This window comes from Lithobates pipiens, unplaced genomic scaffold (assembly GCF_037356315.1).
Source record: "Lithobates pipiens isolate NorthernLeopardFrog02 unplaced genomic scaffold, aLitPip1_a1.2 Scaffold_10, whole genome shotgun sequence".
Lineage (NCBI taxonomy): Eukaryota > Metazoa > Chordata > Amphibia > Anura > Ranidae > Lithobates > Lithobates pipiens.
This window is the reverse complement of record NW_027507686.1, coordinates 193718693-193737786: the sequence shown is the minus strand read 5'-3', so window position 1 is coordinate 193737786 and position 19094 is coordinate 193718693. Positions and strand designations below refer to the sequence as shown.

Below are 19094 nucleotides of genomic sequence, written 5' to 3'. Positions count from 1 at the left end.
CATATACAGAAGGATGTCAGCTATCAGCTAACCCTGGCCCTGGAGGTTCTCATTAGACCGAAAGAGGCCTGGGACCTTGCTACATTTATAAAAAAAACACCCAATCGCATGCAAAGGGAGAAAAAAACTATTTGTGGAAGGCAGCAAAGTTTCTCCTCATTTACTAATTTCTGGAGCAACTGTACTTGCAGAGTGCCAGTCTATTTGGAGGTCAGCAATGGTAGCCTTCAAATGTCTGTTGGTATACAGTGCATCCAAAAATGGTAAGAGTATGGCACAACTGCAAACCTACCAAGACGTGGCCGTCCACCTAAACTGACAAGCCGGGCAAGAGCAAGGAGAGCATTAATCAGAGAAGCAGCCAATAGGCCCATGGTAACTCTGGAGGAGCTGCAGAGATCCACAGCTCAGGTGGGAGAACCTGTCATAGGAGAACTATTAGTCCTGCACTCCACAAATCTGGCCTTTATGGAAGAGTGACAAGAAGAAAGCCATTGGTAAAAGAAAGCCATGAGAAGTCCCGTTTGCAGTTTGTGAAAAGCCATGTGGGGAACACAGCAAACATAAGGAAGAAGGTGCTCTGGTCAGATGAGACCAAAATTTGACGTTTTGGCCTAAAAGCAAAACGCTATGTGCGGCGGAAATCTAACACTGAACATCACCCTGAACAAACCATCCCCACTGAGAAACATGGTGGTGACAGCATTGTGTTGTGGGAATGCTTTTCTTCAGCAGGGACAGGGAAACTGGTCAGAATTGATGGGAAGATGGATGGAGCCAAATACAGGGGCAATCTTGGAAGAAAACCTGTGATGCCGCGTACACACGACCGGACTTTTCAACATCAAAAGTCTGACGGAATGATTCCGGCAGACTATTCGATCGTGTGTGGGCTGCAGCGGACTTTTGATTGCAAAAGTCTGACAGACTTTAGAAATGGTAAATGTTTCAAATTTTTCTGCCAGAACTCCGCCGAGCCCAGTTCCTACCGAGAAATCCGCTCGTGTGTGTGCTAGTCCGACGGACAAAAACCGATGCGAGGGCAGCTATTGGCTACTGGCTATGAACTTCCTTATTCTAGTCCGGTCGTACGTCATCACATTTGAATCCGTCGGACTTTGGTGTGATTGTGTGTGGCCAAGTCTGTTCATTCGGAAAGTCCGTCAGTTCATAGCCAGTAGCCAATAGCTGCACCAGCGTCGGTTTTAGTCCGTCGGAATAGCATACACACGAGCGAATTTCTCGGTAGGAACTGGGTCCGGCAGAGTTCTTGCAGAAAAATTTGAAGCATGTTCCATTTCTAAAGTCTGTCAGACTTTTGCGAATCAAAAGTCCGTTGCAGCCCACACACGATCAAATAGTCTGCTGGAATCATTCCGTCAGACTTTGGATGTTGAAAAGTCCGGTCGTGTGTACGGGGCTTTAGAATGGCCCAATCCAGACCTTAATCCAATTGAGAATCTGTGTCAAGACTTGAAAATTGCTGTTCAAAGACGCTCTCCATCCAATGTGACAGAGCTTGAGCTATTTTTCAAAGAAGAATGGGAAAAAATGTCACTCTCTAGATGTGCAAAGCTAGTAGAGACATATCCTAAAAAAACTTTCAGCTGTAATTGCAGTCAAAGGTGATTCTACAAAGTATTTATGTAGGGGGGCTGAATACAAATGCACACCACACTTTTCAGATATTTATTTGTAAAACATTTTGAAAACCATTTATCATTTTCTTTCCACTTCACAATTATGTGCCAGTTTGTGTTCTATCACATAAAATCCCAATAAAATACATTTACGTTTCTCATTGTAACATGATAAAATGTGGAAAATGTCAAGGGGTGTGAATACTTTTTCAAGGCACTGTAGGTTACCTTTAATATGACTATGTTCCTACCTGCTTTGATCGAATTAATTTTCTTGCACACATTCTGGCACAGTTGGCAGTAATTTAACATGTTAACATTTTTGATGGTATAATATTTTGGCAATAGAATATATATAATAGTGATGCACCGAAATTTCGGCCGCCGAAACATATCGGCCGAAAATGCCCTTTTCGGCAATTTGCCGAAAGAGAAAAACGGCCGATAATGGAGCCGGAAATGGGGTGTGGCCTGGGTGGGGGCGGGGCTCCGCCCCCCGCCCCTGGTGACATCCATCATGGGGGGTGCATAGCGCAGGAGAGCCGCCTCCCCCGCCTGTTTGATCACAGCGCCGGGAACATCACAGCTTTCATTTCAATAGCTGTGTGTTCCCAGCCGCGCCGTCACACACAGCCCACCCCCCCCCCTTGTGCGGACACTTTGATAGACAGATCACCCACACGATTGGACGGATGATCTGTCTATCAAAGTGCCCGGACAAGGGGGAGGGGCTGTGTGTGACGGCGCGGCCGTAAACACACAGTTATTGAAATGAAAGCTGTGATGTTCCCGGCGCTGTGATCAAACAGGCGGCGGAGGCGGCTCTCCTCTCTTCCCTGCACAGGCTGGCTGCAAAATGGCACACAGGCTGCAATGGGGCACTGGCTGCAATGGGGCACACTGGCTGCAATGGGACACACTGGCTGCAATGGGACACACTGGCTGCAAAATGGGACACACTGGCTGCAAAATGGGACACACTGGCTGCAAAATGGGGCACACTGGCTGCAAAATGGGGCACACTGGCTGCAAAATGGGGCACACTGGCTGCAATGGGGCACACTGGCTGCAATGGGGCACACTGGCTGCAAAATGGGACACACTGGCTGCAAAATGGGACACACTGGCTGCAAAATGGGACACACTGGCTGCAATGGGGCACACTGGCTGCAATGGAGCACACTGGCTGCAATGGGGCACAGGCACAATGGCTGCAATGGGGGACACTGGCCTGCAATGGGGGATGCCTCCTGTACCACGTTCTCTGACCATCTTCTGTACCATGTCCCCAGTCTCTGACCATCTCCTGTACCATGTCCCCAGTCGGACCATCTCCTGTACCGTATCTCCTGTCTCTGCCCATCTCCTGTACCATGTCCCCAGTCTCTGACCACCTCCTGTACCATGCATGCAGTCTCTAACCACCTCCTGTACCACGTCGCCAGTCTCTGACCACCTCCTGTACCATGCATGCAGTCTCTGACCATCTCCTGTACCATGTCCCCAGTCTCTGACCACCTCCTGTACCATGTCCCCAGTCTCTGACCACCTCCTGTACCATGTCCCCAGTCTCTGACCATCTCCTGTACCATGTCCCCAGTCTGACCACCTCTCCTGTACCATGTCCCCAGTCTGACCATCTCCTGTACCGTATCTCCTGTCTCTGACCATCTCCTGTACCGTGTCCCCAGTCTGACCATCTCCTGAACCATGTCCCCAGTCTCTGACCATCTCCTGTACCATGTCCCCAGTCTGACCATCTCCTGTACCGTATCTCCTGTCTCTGACCATCTCCTGTACCATGTCCCCAGTCTCTGACCACCTCCTGTACCATGCATGCAGTCTCTGACCACCTCCTGTACCACGTCGCCAGTCTCTGACCACCTCCTGTACCATGCATGCAGTCTCTGACCACCTCCTGTACCATGTCCCCAGTCTCTGACCACCTCCTGTACCATGTCCCCAGTCTCTGACCACCTCCTGTACCATGTCCCCAGTCTCTGACCACCTCCTGTACCATGTCCTCTGTCTCTGACCACCTCCTGTACCATGTCCCCAGTCTCTGACCACCTCCTGTACCATGCCCCCAGTCTCTGACCACCTCCTGTACCATGTCCCCAGTCGCTGACCACCTCCTGTACATGTCCCCAGTCGCTGACCACCTCCTGTACATGTCCCCAGTCTCTGACCACCTCCTGTACATGTCCCCAGTCTCTGTCCACCTCCTGTACCATGTCCCCAGTCTCTGACCACCTCCTGTACCATGTCCCCAGTCTCTGACCACCTCCTGTACCATGTCCCCAGTCTCTGATCACCTCCTGTACCATGTCCCCAGTCTCTGACCACCTCCTGTACCATGTCCCCAGTCTCTGACCATCTCCTGTACCATGTCCCCAGTCGCTGACCACCTCCTGTACATGTCCCCAGTCGCTGACCACCTCCTGTACATGTCCCCAGTCTCTGACCACCTCCTGTACATGTCCCCAGTCTCTGACCACCTCCTGTACCATGTCCCCAGTCTCTGATCACCTCCTGTACCATGTCCCCAGTCTCTGACCACCTCCTGTTTAAAAATATTTTTTTAAAACAGTCATTTTCAGTATCGGTGCTGTTTCGGTATCGGTTTCGGTTTTCGGCCTAGTGTATTTTTCATTTTCGGTATCGGTTTCGGCACCAAAAAACCCATTCAGTGCATCCCTAATATATAAAGCCATTAGGGCCAGGGTGCGGATTGGGTTTACAATATGGGATTATATTGAGGTTAGGAGTAAAAAGGAGACTATTATACTTTCAGGTGTCATTAATTAGTTTTTAAAGTGTAATAAGTGTTTTCCACACACAATAAAATGATTTCATGCCTAAATTTGTTTGCTGAAATTTGTAATGGTGGAATTCCTGCGCAAATATAACCAAGACAAATTTTAGACGCCAGAACCTAACATACTAACCTGTTAGCCGGAAAAACAGTGACATAGTAAGTAAGGCTTAAAAAAAATGTCATCTAATGCTAGCCAGCAAGTTGGATGGAAAAAAAAAAAAAGGATTCCTCAATCCATACAAATGAGGAGGATGGAGGAACCCTTCCCTACTGAGTCATTGTAATCTGACAGCAGCACCCAGTGCTATCAGAATGCACTGATCGACAGCTGCAGCCACTGATGGCCAAAGGTTTCTCAAAATGTCAGTTTGAAAGAAGTTGATCAAATGATGACCACACATGGTGGGGTGGCCACACACTGGATTGAAATTCATCCAGTCCATTCTAAACCAGACCAATTTCGATTAGTGTATAGCCAGATGAAACTGAGCCTACTGTTACACTAATAACGCGGAATGCTTTTAGCCTAGAGCTACATGTGCAATTAAATCTTTTTCGCAATAGCAATAAAAGATTTAACTACTGGATTGGCATCACCTCATTAACATTTCCTTTAACATTAACTTAGTTAACATCACCTCATTTTCCTTTTATTGGTTGAACTAGATGGACCTGGTACTTTTTTAAACCAGACTATGCAACAGTATATTGATTTTAGAGTGCTGTAAGTTGGGTTACTGCCAGGAAGGAGCTAATGGCTATAAATGGCTCATGTAGCCCCAGCCTTAGTAGTCCCTGCCAATGGGATTTGGGAAAATACAGCAGCCAATCTACGAAAACTGGTCTCCCAAACACCCCTTACCAGACAGATGCAGGTGAGACATGGATCTGAAGTGGATGGAAAGCTCTCGTTATTTCTGTATGTTCTTCGCCCATATGAGCAACCTTCAAGATATCAGGCATCAATTATAACACAGTACTAAAGAGGTTCCCAGTACACTTTCAAGTTATATAGCCAAAAGCAAATAATTAACTAATCGTGTTTAGCTACTCAGGTTAAACAGAGATTTTAATTGCGTACATTTTCAAATACATAGGGAGGCCACACTTCTGCATCAAGGCACCTCTGATAAGCATGATCTCTAAATCTAAGATCTGAGTTTCCCAACTGTAGGACAAATAGCAATGCACAAACAGAAAGCAGGTGCATCCGGAGGCAGCCCAATCCTGAAAAAGTCAGCAGCGCATCAGAAGCCCAGACATCGCCTTTAAAAGGTAGCTGAAGACAGCGTGTGTCTGCACCAAATCGTACAAAGCAAATATGGCCACTGCTCTGATCTGTAATCAGTTAATAACATGTGTTCAAACAAACAGCACTGAATAGGCGATTGTATATTCAGCTAAATACATTACAGGTGAAAAAAAAACATAAGGTGCTCATTTTCTTACAGTAAATTTTTTTCTAAACAAACCACAGTAGAGTAGAAAATCATGTCCACTGCCAGCAACTGAAGAGTAGGGATGAGCTTTGAGTACTCATGTTCGACTCGAACATTGCCTGTTCCCCTTTTCAACGAACAGCGAACAATTTGGGGTGTTCGTGACAAATTCGAAAAGCCGCAGAACACCCTGTAAAAGTCTATGGGAGAAATCTAAAGTGCTAATTTTAAAGGCTTATATGCAAGTTATTGTCATAAAAAGTGTTTGGGGACCTGGGTCCTGCCCCAGGGGACATGTATCAATGCAAAAAAAAGTTTTAAAAACGGCTGTTTTTTCAGGAGCAGTGATTTTAATAATGCTTAAAGTGAAACAATAAAAGTGTAATATTCCGTTAAATTTCGTACCTGGGGGGTGTCTATAGTATGCCTGTAAAGGGGCGCATTTGTTTCCTGCATTTAGAACTGTCCCTGCACAAAGTGTCATTTCTGCAGGAAAAAAGTAATTTAAAAGCACTCGCTACTATAATGAATTGTCGGCACCCCGTAATACAGAGAACAGTCATTGAAAGTCATTGATAAAAAAAAGCATGGGGTTCCCCCAAATTCAATTACCAGGCCCTTCAGGTCTGGTATGGATATTAACGGGAACCCCGCGTCAAATTAAAAAAAAAAAATTACGTGGGGTTCCCCCCAAATATCCGTACCAGACCCTTTATCCGAGCATGCAACCTGGCAGGCCACAGGAAAAGAGGGGGAGACGAGAGAGCGCCCCCCCCCCTCCTGAACCGTACCAGGCCACATGCCCTCAACATTGGGAGGATGCTTTGGGGTCCCCCCAAAGCACCTTGCCCCCATGTTGAGGAGGACAAGGGCCTCATCCCCACAACCCTGGCCGGTGGTTGTGGGGGTCTGCGGGTGGGGGGCTTATCAGAATCTGGAAGCCCCCTTTAGCAAGGTGACCCCCATATCCAGGCCCCTCTGTTTGAACAAAAGTACCCCTACCATTTCACAAAGAAAGTGTAAAAAAATGTTAAAAAAAAAAAAAAAAAAGATTCCAGCGGTGGTAATCCACTCTTGCTATCCAGCGATGGATGATCATCTCTCCAGGGTCCAGTGATGGGTGATCTGATCCAGCGATGGGTGATCTCTCCCTCCAGCGCAGCGCATCCATCCTCTGTCTCCACCGGAGACACTGCAGGAATTCCGGGAGCCTGAAACTTCTTAACTGAGGAGGGCGGGGCCATCCGTCACCTGACCCTGCCCCCTCTGATGCAAGGGGAAACCTAGGCTTCCCCAGTGACGTTACATCCGAGGGGGGCGGGTCACCCGTGCGTCACTGGGGAAGTCCGGGTTTCCCCTTGCGTCACAGGGGGCAGGGTCAGGTGACGGGTGGCAAGAGTGGATTGCCACCGCTGGAATCTTTTTTTCATTTTTTTTATTTTTAATAAAGGACTTTTGCAACGGTGTGTGTGTGTTTTTTAACATTTTTTTTACACTTTCTTTGTGAAATGGTAGCAGTACCCCAAAGCATCCTCCCAATTTTGAGGGCATGTGGCCTGGTACGGTTCAGGAGGAGGGGGGGCGCTCTCTCGTCCCCCCCTCTTTTCCTGCTGCCTGCCAGATTGCATGCTCGGATAAAGGGTCTGGTATGGATTTTTGAGGGGGGGGTGCCATTTTTTTTTTAATTGGGCATGGAGTTCCCCTTAAAATCCATACCAGACCTGAAGGTTCTGGTATGGATATTTTAGGGGAACCCAACATCATTTTATTTTTTAAATTTGATGCGGGGTTCCCCTTAATATCCATACCAGGGCCTGGTAATTGAATTTGGGGGAACCCCACGCTTTTTTTTTTTTTTTTATCGATGACTTTCAATGACTGTTCTCTGTATTACGGGGTGCCGACAATTCATTATAGCCGCGAGTGCTTTTAAATTACTTTTTTTTCTGCAAAAATTACACTTTGTGCAGGGACCGTTCTAAGCACAGGAAACATGCTCCCCTTTACAGGCATTCTATACACAACCCCCAGGTACGAAATTTCAAGGAATATCACACTTTTATTGTTTCACTTTATGCATTATTAAAATCATTGCCCCCTAAAAAATGTCAGTTTTTAAAACTTTTTTTTGCATTGATACATGTCCCCTGGGGCAGGACCCAGGTCCACAAACACTTTTTAGGACAATAATTTGCATATTAGCCTTTAAAATTAGCACTTTTGATTTTGAACCTTCGAGTCCCATAGACTTTAATAGGGTTCTAAAGTTCACTCGAAGTTTAAGTCTGTTCGTAGGTTCTGGTGCGAACCGAACCTGGGGTGTTCCGCTCACCCTTACTGAAGAGTGTGACCTCTGCGCTCTCTGTGGAAGCAGTGGTTAATCTGCAGAGGCCTGACATACCCCCTGCTAAATTAGAGCATGCAACCTCCATTCAGCAGGAAGCACAAGTTTTGTTGATTGCAGAGCTATTAGACTGACTTATGCCGCGTACACACGACCGGACTTTTTGACAGCAAAGGCCCGACGGAACGAGTCCGTCGGACAATTCGATCATGTGTGGGCTCCATCGGACCTTTGCTTGCCAAATATTAGGCGGACTTTAGAAATAGAACATGTTTAAAATTTTCCTGCCGGAATGAGAAATTCGTTTGTGTGTATGCTAGTCGACAGACAAAAAAACAACGCTAGGGCAGCTATTGGCTACTGGCTATGAACTACCTTATTCTAGTTCGGTCGTACATCATCACGTTTGAATCTGTCAGACTTTGGTGTGATTGTGTGTCTCCAAGTCCGTTCATTCAGAAAGTCCGCCGGAAGTCCATCAGGAAGACTGTCGGACCTAGTCCGTCAAAAAGTCTGGTCGTGTGTACACGGCATTAGCCAATGGTGAGTCAGGCTTCTGCAGACCACACAGCAAAGGTCCTACTCTGCTGCATGCTAGAAAGAAAGGGCTTTTCTACTCTGTGGCTGCTTTTTAAATATAATGAACTTGGGGGGGCTTGAGTAAGGCTCTTTGTGTAGCCACCCTGCCATAAACAGGAATATCTTGTTAAATTTAGTCTGCATGGCTGCAGTTACCTGCTGAGCAGTCGGGGCAGCACTGTCCTGGTACAACGATGGGATGGGGACAAGTCTCCACGCAGTCTGTTTTCTTACACACAATAGTGCTGTCTGCCTAAATGAAACAATAGTAGATATAGTTATCAGATATTGTGAGCTTTAAGAAAACCTGTGTAGCACTACCCCCATAGGGGCTGCTGGTAATAACTGGTTCCTCCCTAAAAGTACAGAGGCTGCCCACCACTTTTAACTTTTATTGCTTGAAGAAACTTAAACAGGAGAGGGGTTTAGGGTCACAGATACTCCAAAATGATCAATAGCAATAATCGGAGGACAAATTTTTCACTAATCTTCTTACAGCAGCCTTTCCTGGAGGTAACAGGTAATGGCCAGTATATCTAGTACTAAAATCTCGGATCTAGAATCAAAGCGACCCTAGTCCATGTAGTAACTTCTGGCACTTAGAACCCGTTTAGCACATACGCACCCAAAGTCCACAGCAAGGTCTTTACTCACCGGAGCTGTCTGCCACTCAGCCTCCACAGGCAGATCCTCAGTGAGGAAGATAAAAAGATCCTCCTCCACACCCAGGACTTCTTTAGCAATCTTCCCTGAGCCCTCAGCCCAGTTTCTGCTAAAATGTACACTGCAATCTCTTGTTTCAATAACTCTCTCCTAGGGTCAGTAGCCCCTCAGGAGACTGGAACTCTCCTTGAAGAGGAAAGGCACTCACCCACAGCTTCCCAAACATGTGTGCTGGGCGGCTGACTTCCTGTGTCGGTAGCAGGGCAGCTGTTCAGCACAAGACCCAGAAGCTAGTGGAGATCACTGGAGTAGCGATGTCTATTATAGTGATTTCCAGCTTCTAGAGGGATCCAACTAGTATAGTATTTGAATACTATACTGCAGTATACTATACTGCAGATAAATACGTAATATTGTATATGATAAAGGATTTCCAAAGCACTGTGGGTTTTCTGAAGAGAGAACACAGCAGATATTATATCCTTCAGACATGGTGATACCTCTGGTTGAGGCATTCCAAAGGTGGAAAAAATGATGGCTCTGATACATTCGCATGTGATTGCACATTGCGGGAGCCTGTCAGCAAGTCCCACCCGATGATTCACTGTGTGCAATCACAGCCCAGAGCTCTTGTATTGGTAAACAACACAGAGCTCTGTACAGTGGGGGCCATCTTTTTAGTTTTTCATCTCTGCAAAGCAGGATGAGAAACTGAGAGATCCCTTAGTAAAAGCAGCACACTTTACACACATTAAACATAGGTTAGTTGATTGCCCTAGATGTTAACCACTTCCCAGCCAGTGTCATTAGTACATTGACCATGTATAGTATTATCACTGATCACTGTATTAATGTCACTGGTAAAAGAAATTTAAAACAATGTTAAATGCCTTTTAATCGAGATGAAGAAAAGAAGATGTACTTGTAATTAACAATCAGGATGGATGACAATACTAAATCTCTGTGTGATTCAGTGCATGAGGGTTGTCGCGTGGAGGACAGGAAGGGTGGCAAGTTACTGGCAAGATCACCATATGAAAATAAAGGAAAAAAAGCTGGGAAATACACAGCCACTACATCTAGTGCGTGCAATTAAATTTAGATTCACTAATATTCATATTATTGAAGAAGTTCAATCATGACTTGTTCTCTTTATATTAGATAGGTATGTTTTTGAAACATGAATTATACCTGACAAATGCAGATTGAACAGGGATCCCCAGGAGACCAGATCTGACCAACTGGAATCTCAATTCCATTGTCATCAAATGGGCATCCTAGAATATGAAAACAACAAAGCATTTTATATCAAATATTCTGTATAAATGAACTCTAACAGTTTTGGGTGAAGCAGCACGGGTTTTATTCACTTATAATGCCTTTGGAGCTTTTCTGTAGACCTTGAAGACAAGTTTGCCCCACACCCAGCTGCTGAGAACTGATCTTTTTTTGTTCCCTACGGAAGGACATTATCCTTGCATTCCTATGAAGGCTATACTGTAACACAATTTGTGAATAACTGACTTACATTTATTATATGGCCAAAAGTAAGTGGGCATCCCTCAAAATAACTGAGTTCAGGTTTTTCTGTTCATGCTACAGCATACTAAGACATATTACAAAATTGTGTACTGGCAACCCTGTGGCAACAGTTTGGGGAAGGCACTTTTCTGTTCCAGCATGATTGTGCTCCTGTGCACAAAGCCAGAACAATATGGAGGAACTCAAGTGGCCTGCACAGAGCCCTACCCTCATACCTATTGAACGCCTTTGGAATTAACTGAAATGTTGATTACGAGCCAGGTCCCTAGCAGTGGGAGGTGGGCGTGTTCAATGCTGGCTAGCGGTATAAAACTGTGTTTAGTCAGTCCGAGCCTGCAATGATGGACACAGGTGAGTCTGCATTTCATGGGCACAGTGAGGCTGCAATGATGGGCACAGTGAGGCTGCAAGGATGGGCACAGTGCGGCTGCAAGGATGGGCACTGTGTGGCTGCATTGGTGGGCACGGTGAGGCTGCTTTGATGGGCACAGTGAGGCTGCTTTGATGGGCACAGTGAGGCTGCATTGATGGGCACAGTGTGGCTGCAATGATGGGCACAGTATGGCTGCAATGATGGGCACAGTATGGCTGCATTGATGGGTACAGTGAGGCTGTATTGATGGGCACAGGGGAGTCTGCATTTCATGGGCACAGTGAGGCTGCAAAGATGGGCACAGGGGAGTCTGCAGTGATGGGCACAGGTAAATCTGCATCTCATGGGCACAGTGAGCCTGCAATGATGGGCACAGTGAGGCTGCATTGGTGGGCACAGTGTGGCTGCATTGATGGTCACAGTGAGGCTTCAGTGATGGGCACAGGTGAATCTGCATTTCATGGGGACAGTGAGACTGCAATGATAGGCACAGTGAGGCTGCATTGATGGGCACAGTGAGGCTGCATTTATGGGCACAGTGAGGCTGCATTGATGGGCACAGTGATGCAGAATTGATGGGCACAGTGAGGCTGCATTGATGGGCATAGTGAGACTGCATTGGTGGGCACAATGAGTCTGCAGTGATGGGCACAGTGAGGCTGCAGTGATGGGCACAGTGAGGCTGCAGTGATGGGCACAGGTGAATCTGCATTTCATGGGGACAGTGAGACTGCAATGATGGGCACAGTGAGGCTGCATTGATGGGCACAGTGAGGCTGCATTGATGGCCACAGTGAGGCTGCAATGATGGGCACAGTGAGGCTGCAATGATGGGCACAGTGAGGCTGCAATGATGGGCACAGCAAGGCTGCATTGATTGGCACAGCGAGGCTGCAATGATGGGCACAGTGAGGCCGCAATGTTGGGCACAGGTGAGTCTGCATTTCATGGGAAAAGTGAGGCTGCAATGATGGGCACAGTGAGTCTGCATTAATGAGCACAGTGAGTCTACATTAATTGGCACAGTGAGACTGCATTGATGGGCACAGTGAGTCTGCATTGATGGGCACAGTGAGGCTGCATTGATGGGCACAGTGAGGCTGCATTGAAGGGCACAGTGAGGCTGCAATAATGGGCATAGTGAGTCTGTATTGAACCATTATCATACATTGTGGTGTTTTTATTTTTTGTTAGTATAGCATACAGGTTAAATTATTTTGTTGTTACATCTGTTCTATATTTATTTGTTTAATGCATGTGAATTTTGGAGGTGTCCTCGTAAACTGGCACTTAAATGTTGCACTTTATTTGTTAAAAAAGGAGTACGTATATTATATATATTCGCACACTTTTTTATTTTGGGGGGGGGATCTTGGGTGAGTTCCCACACTTTTTTTTCCCCAGGACTTGACCCCTGGTCTGATGATGTCACAACCACTGCTAATCAGAGGAAGCTTTGTATTCATTGCTAGAATACATTGTTTGCTCTGAGTGGCTGAGCGCCACTGCAGTAGATTCTTTTCTGTTTCAGGTTTAAGAAAGGAAGTCTCGGCTCGCACCCAGAACACAATGCGGTATGCGGTTTGTAGCCACGGCTACATACAGTTTATACAGTACATCCAGCAGCCTCACAAGTTAGTGAGGGATATAGTTTGGTTGGGCCAGCTTGGCCCAGACAAGCTATGTAAAGTGTGTGGTAAGATGGAGTTCTTCTTTAAGAAAAAATTGTTACAATCACAATATGTATAACAAAGCCAGGATAGCTATAGTGTCACTTACCTGTACTTGGTGATGGTTGCTGACACTTGAAGCAGCATTGTCCAGTTTCCAGCACCCAATCCTCTCTAGGGCACTCAAGACTGGGACATGGGAGGAAAGAGCATTCTACAACTCCATTCTAAAAAAAAAAAAAAAAAAATGACGTATGCACGATGCAGAGAATTTACATAACTTTCACTGTGGGAATGTCTACATGGCTATAAGATATCGCATTGCATGATTGTAACATTTCACAGAGATGCATAGATTTTAGAAGTGAATTACTATTTACAAACAAAAAGCACAAAAGTGGAGAAAGAATTTGGAGCCCTACAGACCTGACACAGACATGACGTGCATCCATTTTCATCACGGCTAAATGTGGCACCATGAGGATAAATATTACCTTGGAATTCACAGCCATCTGGAGGTAAACAAAGTTTGATATTTTCAGAAAGGTAGCCAAAAAAATGTTATTGAAAAATTGAAAGTTGTAGCAAAATACAGTCACTTGGATTGAACTATAGAAATTCGTATTGGTTGTAATTTAGTCCTAATTGGGCTCCCTATTTTTAGATAATAGATGCTCCAAAATAAGGAGAAGCCAATACAAGTATAAAGCTGAATAAACTCTACTTGGATTTACCTGCTTGGCAAAGGCACACAATAGCTTTACTGCTACAGGGCAACCCGGCTGCGCAGAATCAGGTATATACATGACTATGCTCTTCTGGGTCGGGGGGGAGCGCCGGTTGTACTGTGATTAGTCACAGCACAAGCTGATTAATGGGTGCTGGAAAATGGATGTACGCCAGCACCCACTGATCAGCAAGGAGGAACATCCCTTAGTGAAAGCACCATACAGTTCACACACACCACACAAACACTGGCTAGGCAGGTCCCACGGCATGATCAGGCTGTATGCGGTGGGCATGTGCCCGCTAGCCCCGACAATTAAAGGGGACGAAAAGGTATGCCCATTTGCCCACTGCTGCCATTGTGCCGATGTATATCAGCGTGCAGCGGTCAGCAGGTGGTTAAAATAGAAGGGAAAAAAAGGGATCAAAAGTCCCCGCACAAAAAAATAGCGTGGACGTGTGTTATCACATATCTACCCAATCAGAACAAGGGGGTAGAATAGGAAATTAAAAAGAAGGGGAGAAAGAAGAAAGTAAAAAAGGGGGGGGGGGTGATACCAGGAAAGAAGAGATGCTTCGGAATGCCACAACAAGCCTGGTTCCCCTATCTCAAGCCTCAGTATGGGGGTAAAATGAAAGGTGTAACGCCCTGTGGTTAGGCTGGAACTAAACTATCAAAGCGGTCCAGATTTTTAGTAATCTGTCATGCTTGTCTTCCAATATGGCCAGCAATTTTTTATTAACCATTATGTCATTCAAGCGGGATTTAACTTCCTGGAAATTAAGTGCAGGAGATTTCCAGAAGTAATCAATAGTTTGTTTAGCAGCAGTAAAGATAAATGCAATAAGATTGGCCAGTTTATGGTGTACCACCTCAATAGGTTTCTTTAAGAAGGACTCAACTAGGTCTTATACATGTATTTTTTTAATCCTGAACATTATACATAAAACACAAAATGTGCATTCTCTTAAACCTTTGTACATGCAATCTGAAACTTGGAATTGTGGCATGGCTGTAAGAGAAAGGAAAACCCATATATATATATATATATATCTCACCTAGATGATACACATTAGGATTGTAATGTAATATTAAAAAATAACATTTCAATCTTCAGATAGCTAAAAACAAATTAACCTGCCAAACGTTTCATATATCAATCCCTTGCAGCCTGACATTCCAGGGCCATTATATACACTGCTTAAGAAATCCCAAATAATCTCATTTGGTAGGCTCATTTCCTTTTTTTAAAAGTTTATCCAAAGTTCAAAGCCTAGTACACAGGCTCAGAAAATGGAAGAAAAATACTGCTTTCGAAACGATCACGAGCTACTCCGATAGTTAGTACACAGCTTTCGAGAGCCGATCAAGACAGTTCATCTGAAATTATCCAAAGGGACAAAACAAAAAATGTTCTCATACAATTGCAGAGCATAAGATTTTCATTTAATCAGTACAGTATTCAGATGAAGGAAATTGGAAGACACTCATGGTCAGAAAGGAAAGAATATATTACAATACAACACATTTGTATTCTGTCGTACATGAGGCTTAAAGCAAATGCATTTATTGTAAAAGGGGTTCCATTTTTGGTGAAATACTTTCTAGGTCTCTTGCACACCTAAAAAATGTCAGATGTGTGAGGCCGCGTACACACGAGAGGATTGTCCGTCCAACTAAGTCCGTCAGACAATCCGACAGACAGTCCATCCTACTTTTGAATGAACGGACTTGACCACACACGACGAACAGACAGTCCGCTGAAAGCTTGCGCGATGACGTGTACGGCACATACGACGGGACTAGAAATTCGACGTCCAATACACTGCAATGCAACCTTCGGCCGTGTAAATCCTTTCTGAGCATGCGCCATACTTAGTCTGTCGAACTAGCCTACTCACGAGCGGACTGTCCGCTGAAACCAAGTTTGGACGGACAATATTACGGAAATTCCAAAAGACTTAGTCCGCCAGACTGTCCGCTGAAAAAGTCCGCTGAAGCCCACACACGAGCGGATTGTCCGCTGAAACACGTTTCAGCGGACTAAGTTGGACGGACAATCCTCTCGTGTGTACGCGGCCTGACTCTTTTTATCACACCCCCGAGACTGCTTGAGTGGTGAGAATAAAGACAGACCCCCCCCCCCATATAGCATTCAGTATGTTATAAGAATTATGCAAAAATCAATATGTTTAAAACAGAAATGAGTAATAATCTGCAAGAACATTTTCTAGAATTCCTTGCAATGTATATAGTTTTTCTTCATCAAAAGTGTCGTTTTAATCCAATATTTAATTGTAAACACATTTCCTATTTGTAAGAAACATAATGACTCCTTCAATGATATCATATCCTTAAATGTTAAAGAAAAAGATTACAGTACAAACCTGGGCATTGCAAGCAGCAGTCTGACATGACAGGCTCAGTGCACGCTACTGGAGGACACACAGGAGGTATACAGGTGATATTTCCAGCCTATAGCAGCAATAAGAACAGTTCAACCAAAGCCATACAAACAATAATGAAATGCATACATACAATAAAAACCAATATAAACAATTGCTAGGAAGGTGTGAACATAGCTGTATAAAGTTAAAGTATAGCCATAGCCAAAAGTTTTGAGAATTACACAAATTTTAATTTTCACAAGTCTGCTGCCTCAGGTTTTATGATGTCAATATGATGTCAATTTGCAAATATTCCACAATGTTGATTGGATGAATTGCAATAATTGCAAAGTCCCTCTTTGCCATGAAAATGAACGTAATCCCATAAAAACATTTCCACTGCATTTGTGAAGAGGGCTTCAAGACGCACAAGAAAGTCCAGCAAGCGCCAGGACCATCTCATACAGTTGATTCAGCTGCGGGATTGGGGCACCACCAGTGTAGAGCTTGCTCAGGAATGGCAGCAGACAGGTGTGAGTGCATCTGCACACACAGTGAGCTGAAGACTTTTGGAGGGTGGCCTGGTGTCAAGAAGGGCAGCAAAGAAGCCACTTCTCTCCAGGAAAAACATCAGAGACAGACTGATATTCTGCAAAGGGTACAGGGATTGGACTGCTGAGGGCTGGGGTAAAGTCATTTCTCTTTCATTCATTGACGGACACACCAACTTCATCTTGACCTTAGGTTATATCGCCCCTTTAGGAGAGGACTAGGCAGAAAGTGTTAAAAACAGCAACACTTGCCAAAAGTTTTGAGAATTACACAAATTTTAATTTTCACAAGTCTGCTGCCTCAGGTTTTATGATGTCAATATGATGTCAATTTGCAAATATTCCACAATGTTGATTGGATGAATTGCAATAATTGCAAAGTCCCTCTTTGCCATGAGCAAGTAAGTATGGTTCCACCTGTCTCAGCAGGATGGAGCAGCTGGGCATTCCCTGGGAGGTCGACTAGGGAATCTCTCACTCTTGCTTTCTTCTCTCCCTGTCCCTTTCCTCCTCCCCATGCTATGGGCTGCTGTGTTTCTGAGCCACAGTGGGGTGTTTGTGCTGTGTTTGACATGTGGGGAGGCTACTGCACGCTCATTTTCCTGGGGCCGTGGCAATTTTTTTGTAGCCACAGCCAGTGGTGAGTCCTGCGGGGGGCCCCTCAGGCTGTGGCAGCTAGGAGGGTGGACATTTTGTGTGACTTGCCTTAGGTCCCTAAGTGGTGACAGGCGAGTGTGGGTCAGCATGGCGTTTGGAAGCTGGCTCTTCTTCCCCAGACATCCCTGTTATTGCAACTGGTTCCCCTGCACCTGCGGTGCCTATGGACGCTCTGTTGGTGGTCCTGGAGGCCTTTATTTCCAGGGTGGAAGTGGCGTGCAGGTGCAAGGGGGATAAAAAATGCCCCCTCCCCCCACTGTCTTCTGAGGAAAGCTCTTATTCAGACTCGGGCCCTCCGTGTCCGGGTCAGAGCAGGAAAAGGCGCTTGTAGGAGCACTTATTACAGCGGTGCGGGATACCCTAAAGATGGAAGATACAGCAGGGGCATCTACAGAGGTATCGGTCCCTTTTGGGTCCCACAAGCCAGCCCGCACGGCTAAGGTGTTTCCTTACCCAACTTATTTTGATAAGTTTATTTACAAGGAGCGGAGAAAACTGCAGTGGGCCTTTTTGGTGCGTTACCCCTTTGAGGAGAGTTTCTTGAAGAAAGGGACATCTCCTCCAATTGTTGACCCCCGGTATCCAGGTTAAATAAGGTAACCACGATTCCGATGGAAGGGACTCCTGCTTTCAAGGATCCTGCTGACAGAAGGGCCGAGGCTGTTGCCCGGTCCATGTTTACGGTGGTGGGGTCAGCATTGCAGCCAGTGTTAGCCATGGCCCTGGTGTCACAGACACTTACTGAATGGGCAAAATTGTTGCACCGTGAGTTGGAGAAGCAACAGGCTTCCCCAGGCTGTGTGGAGCTGGCGGACCAGTTGGTGCAGGGCCTTAAGTATGTCTGTGATGTGGCCTTAGATATGGCCCCCTTGCTCTCTAGAGCTTCTGTATTAGCAGTAGTGCTATGTCTCCAGATTTGGCTGAAATGCTGATCTGCGGACCAGGCATCTAAGAAAGCACTGGCGGACTTGCCCTCAGGGCCTTGCTGTGCTGGTGGCGAGATCGGCGCCCGCCGGGGGTGCAAGCCGAGGGGGGGGGCACTGTCTCACACACAGCAGCGGTGGGGCGGCGCTGAGCACTGCTGCTTGCTGACGGCACTGCAGAGCCGCTGATGGGGGGGTGGGGAGAATCTCAATCTCCCTCTCCCTCCTGTGTCGGCTTCAGATGCTGGAGGGAGAGGGAGCGCTCTGGTGCAACTACAATAGTGGCTGAGCTGTGTGTCTCACTCACACACAGCTCAGCCAATGCTGACAGTTCCACTGCTCCTCCTCTTCCTGCCCTTCTACTCTGTCTGCCCCGCCCACACCCCCTGCATCTGCCCCACCCACACATCCCTGGAGAGATGTGAAGGAAGGAAGATTTAAAAGCTGCAGGCAGCCTGCTCCAGAGCCTCATCCTGGGGTGAGTAAGCACACCCTCTCTCCTGCCTTCTAGTCTATATAGAAAATAAATTTAAGGGGTGTTCTGTGAACTCTGATGCAAGAAGGGGGCTTTGGTGAGCAGGGACCCCCTTAAATCAGCATTCCCCTTTACACCAGAGTCCACAGAGCTCCCCCTTACAGTAAGTGGGGGCTCTGTGCAGACTCTGGTGTAAGGGACCTCTGTGCGGACTTTGATATAAGGGGGCTCTGTGCGGACTCTCATGTAAGGGGGCTCTGTGCGGACTCTCATATAAGGGGGCTCTGTGCGGACTCTCATGTAAGG

At 46.1% G+C, this 19094-nt stretch overlaps 1 protein-coding gene across 1 annotated transcript in view; it reads right to left on the bottom strand.

Annotated features, from left to right (window-relative positions):
* The window catches only part of VWCE (von Willebrand factor C and EGF domains), a 136423-nt gene that overhangs the window by 54054 nt on the left and 63275 nt on the right, over window positions 1-19094 (bottom strand). The window contains exons 15-20 of the mRNA XM_077460807.1: window positions 16183-16270; window positions 13495-13580; window positions 13178-13295; window positions 10675-10760; window positions 8977-9073; window positions 5321-5403 (exon numbers count right to left, since the gene is read on the bottom strand). Coding sequence (XP_077316933.1) covers window positions 5321-5403; window positions 8977-9073; window positions 10675-10760; window positions 13178-13295; window positions 13495-13580; window positions 16183-16270 — 558 coding nt within the window. The remainder of the gene's footprint in view (window positions 1-5320; window positions 5404-8976; window positions 9074-10674; window positions 10761-13177; window positions 13296-13494; window positions 13581-16182; window positions 16271-19094) is intronic.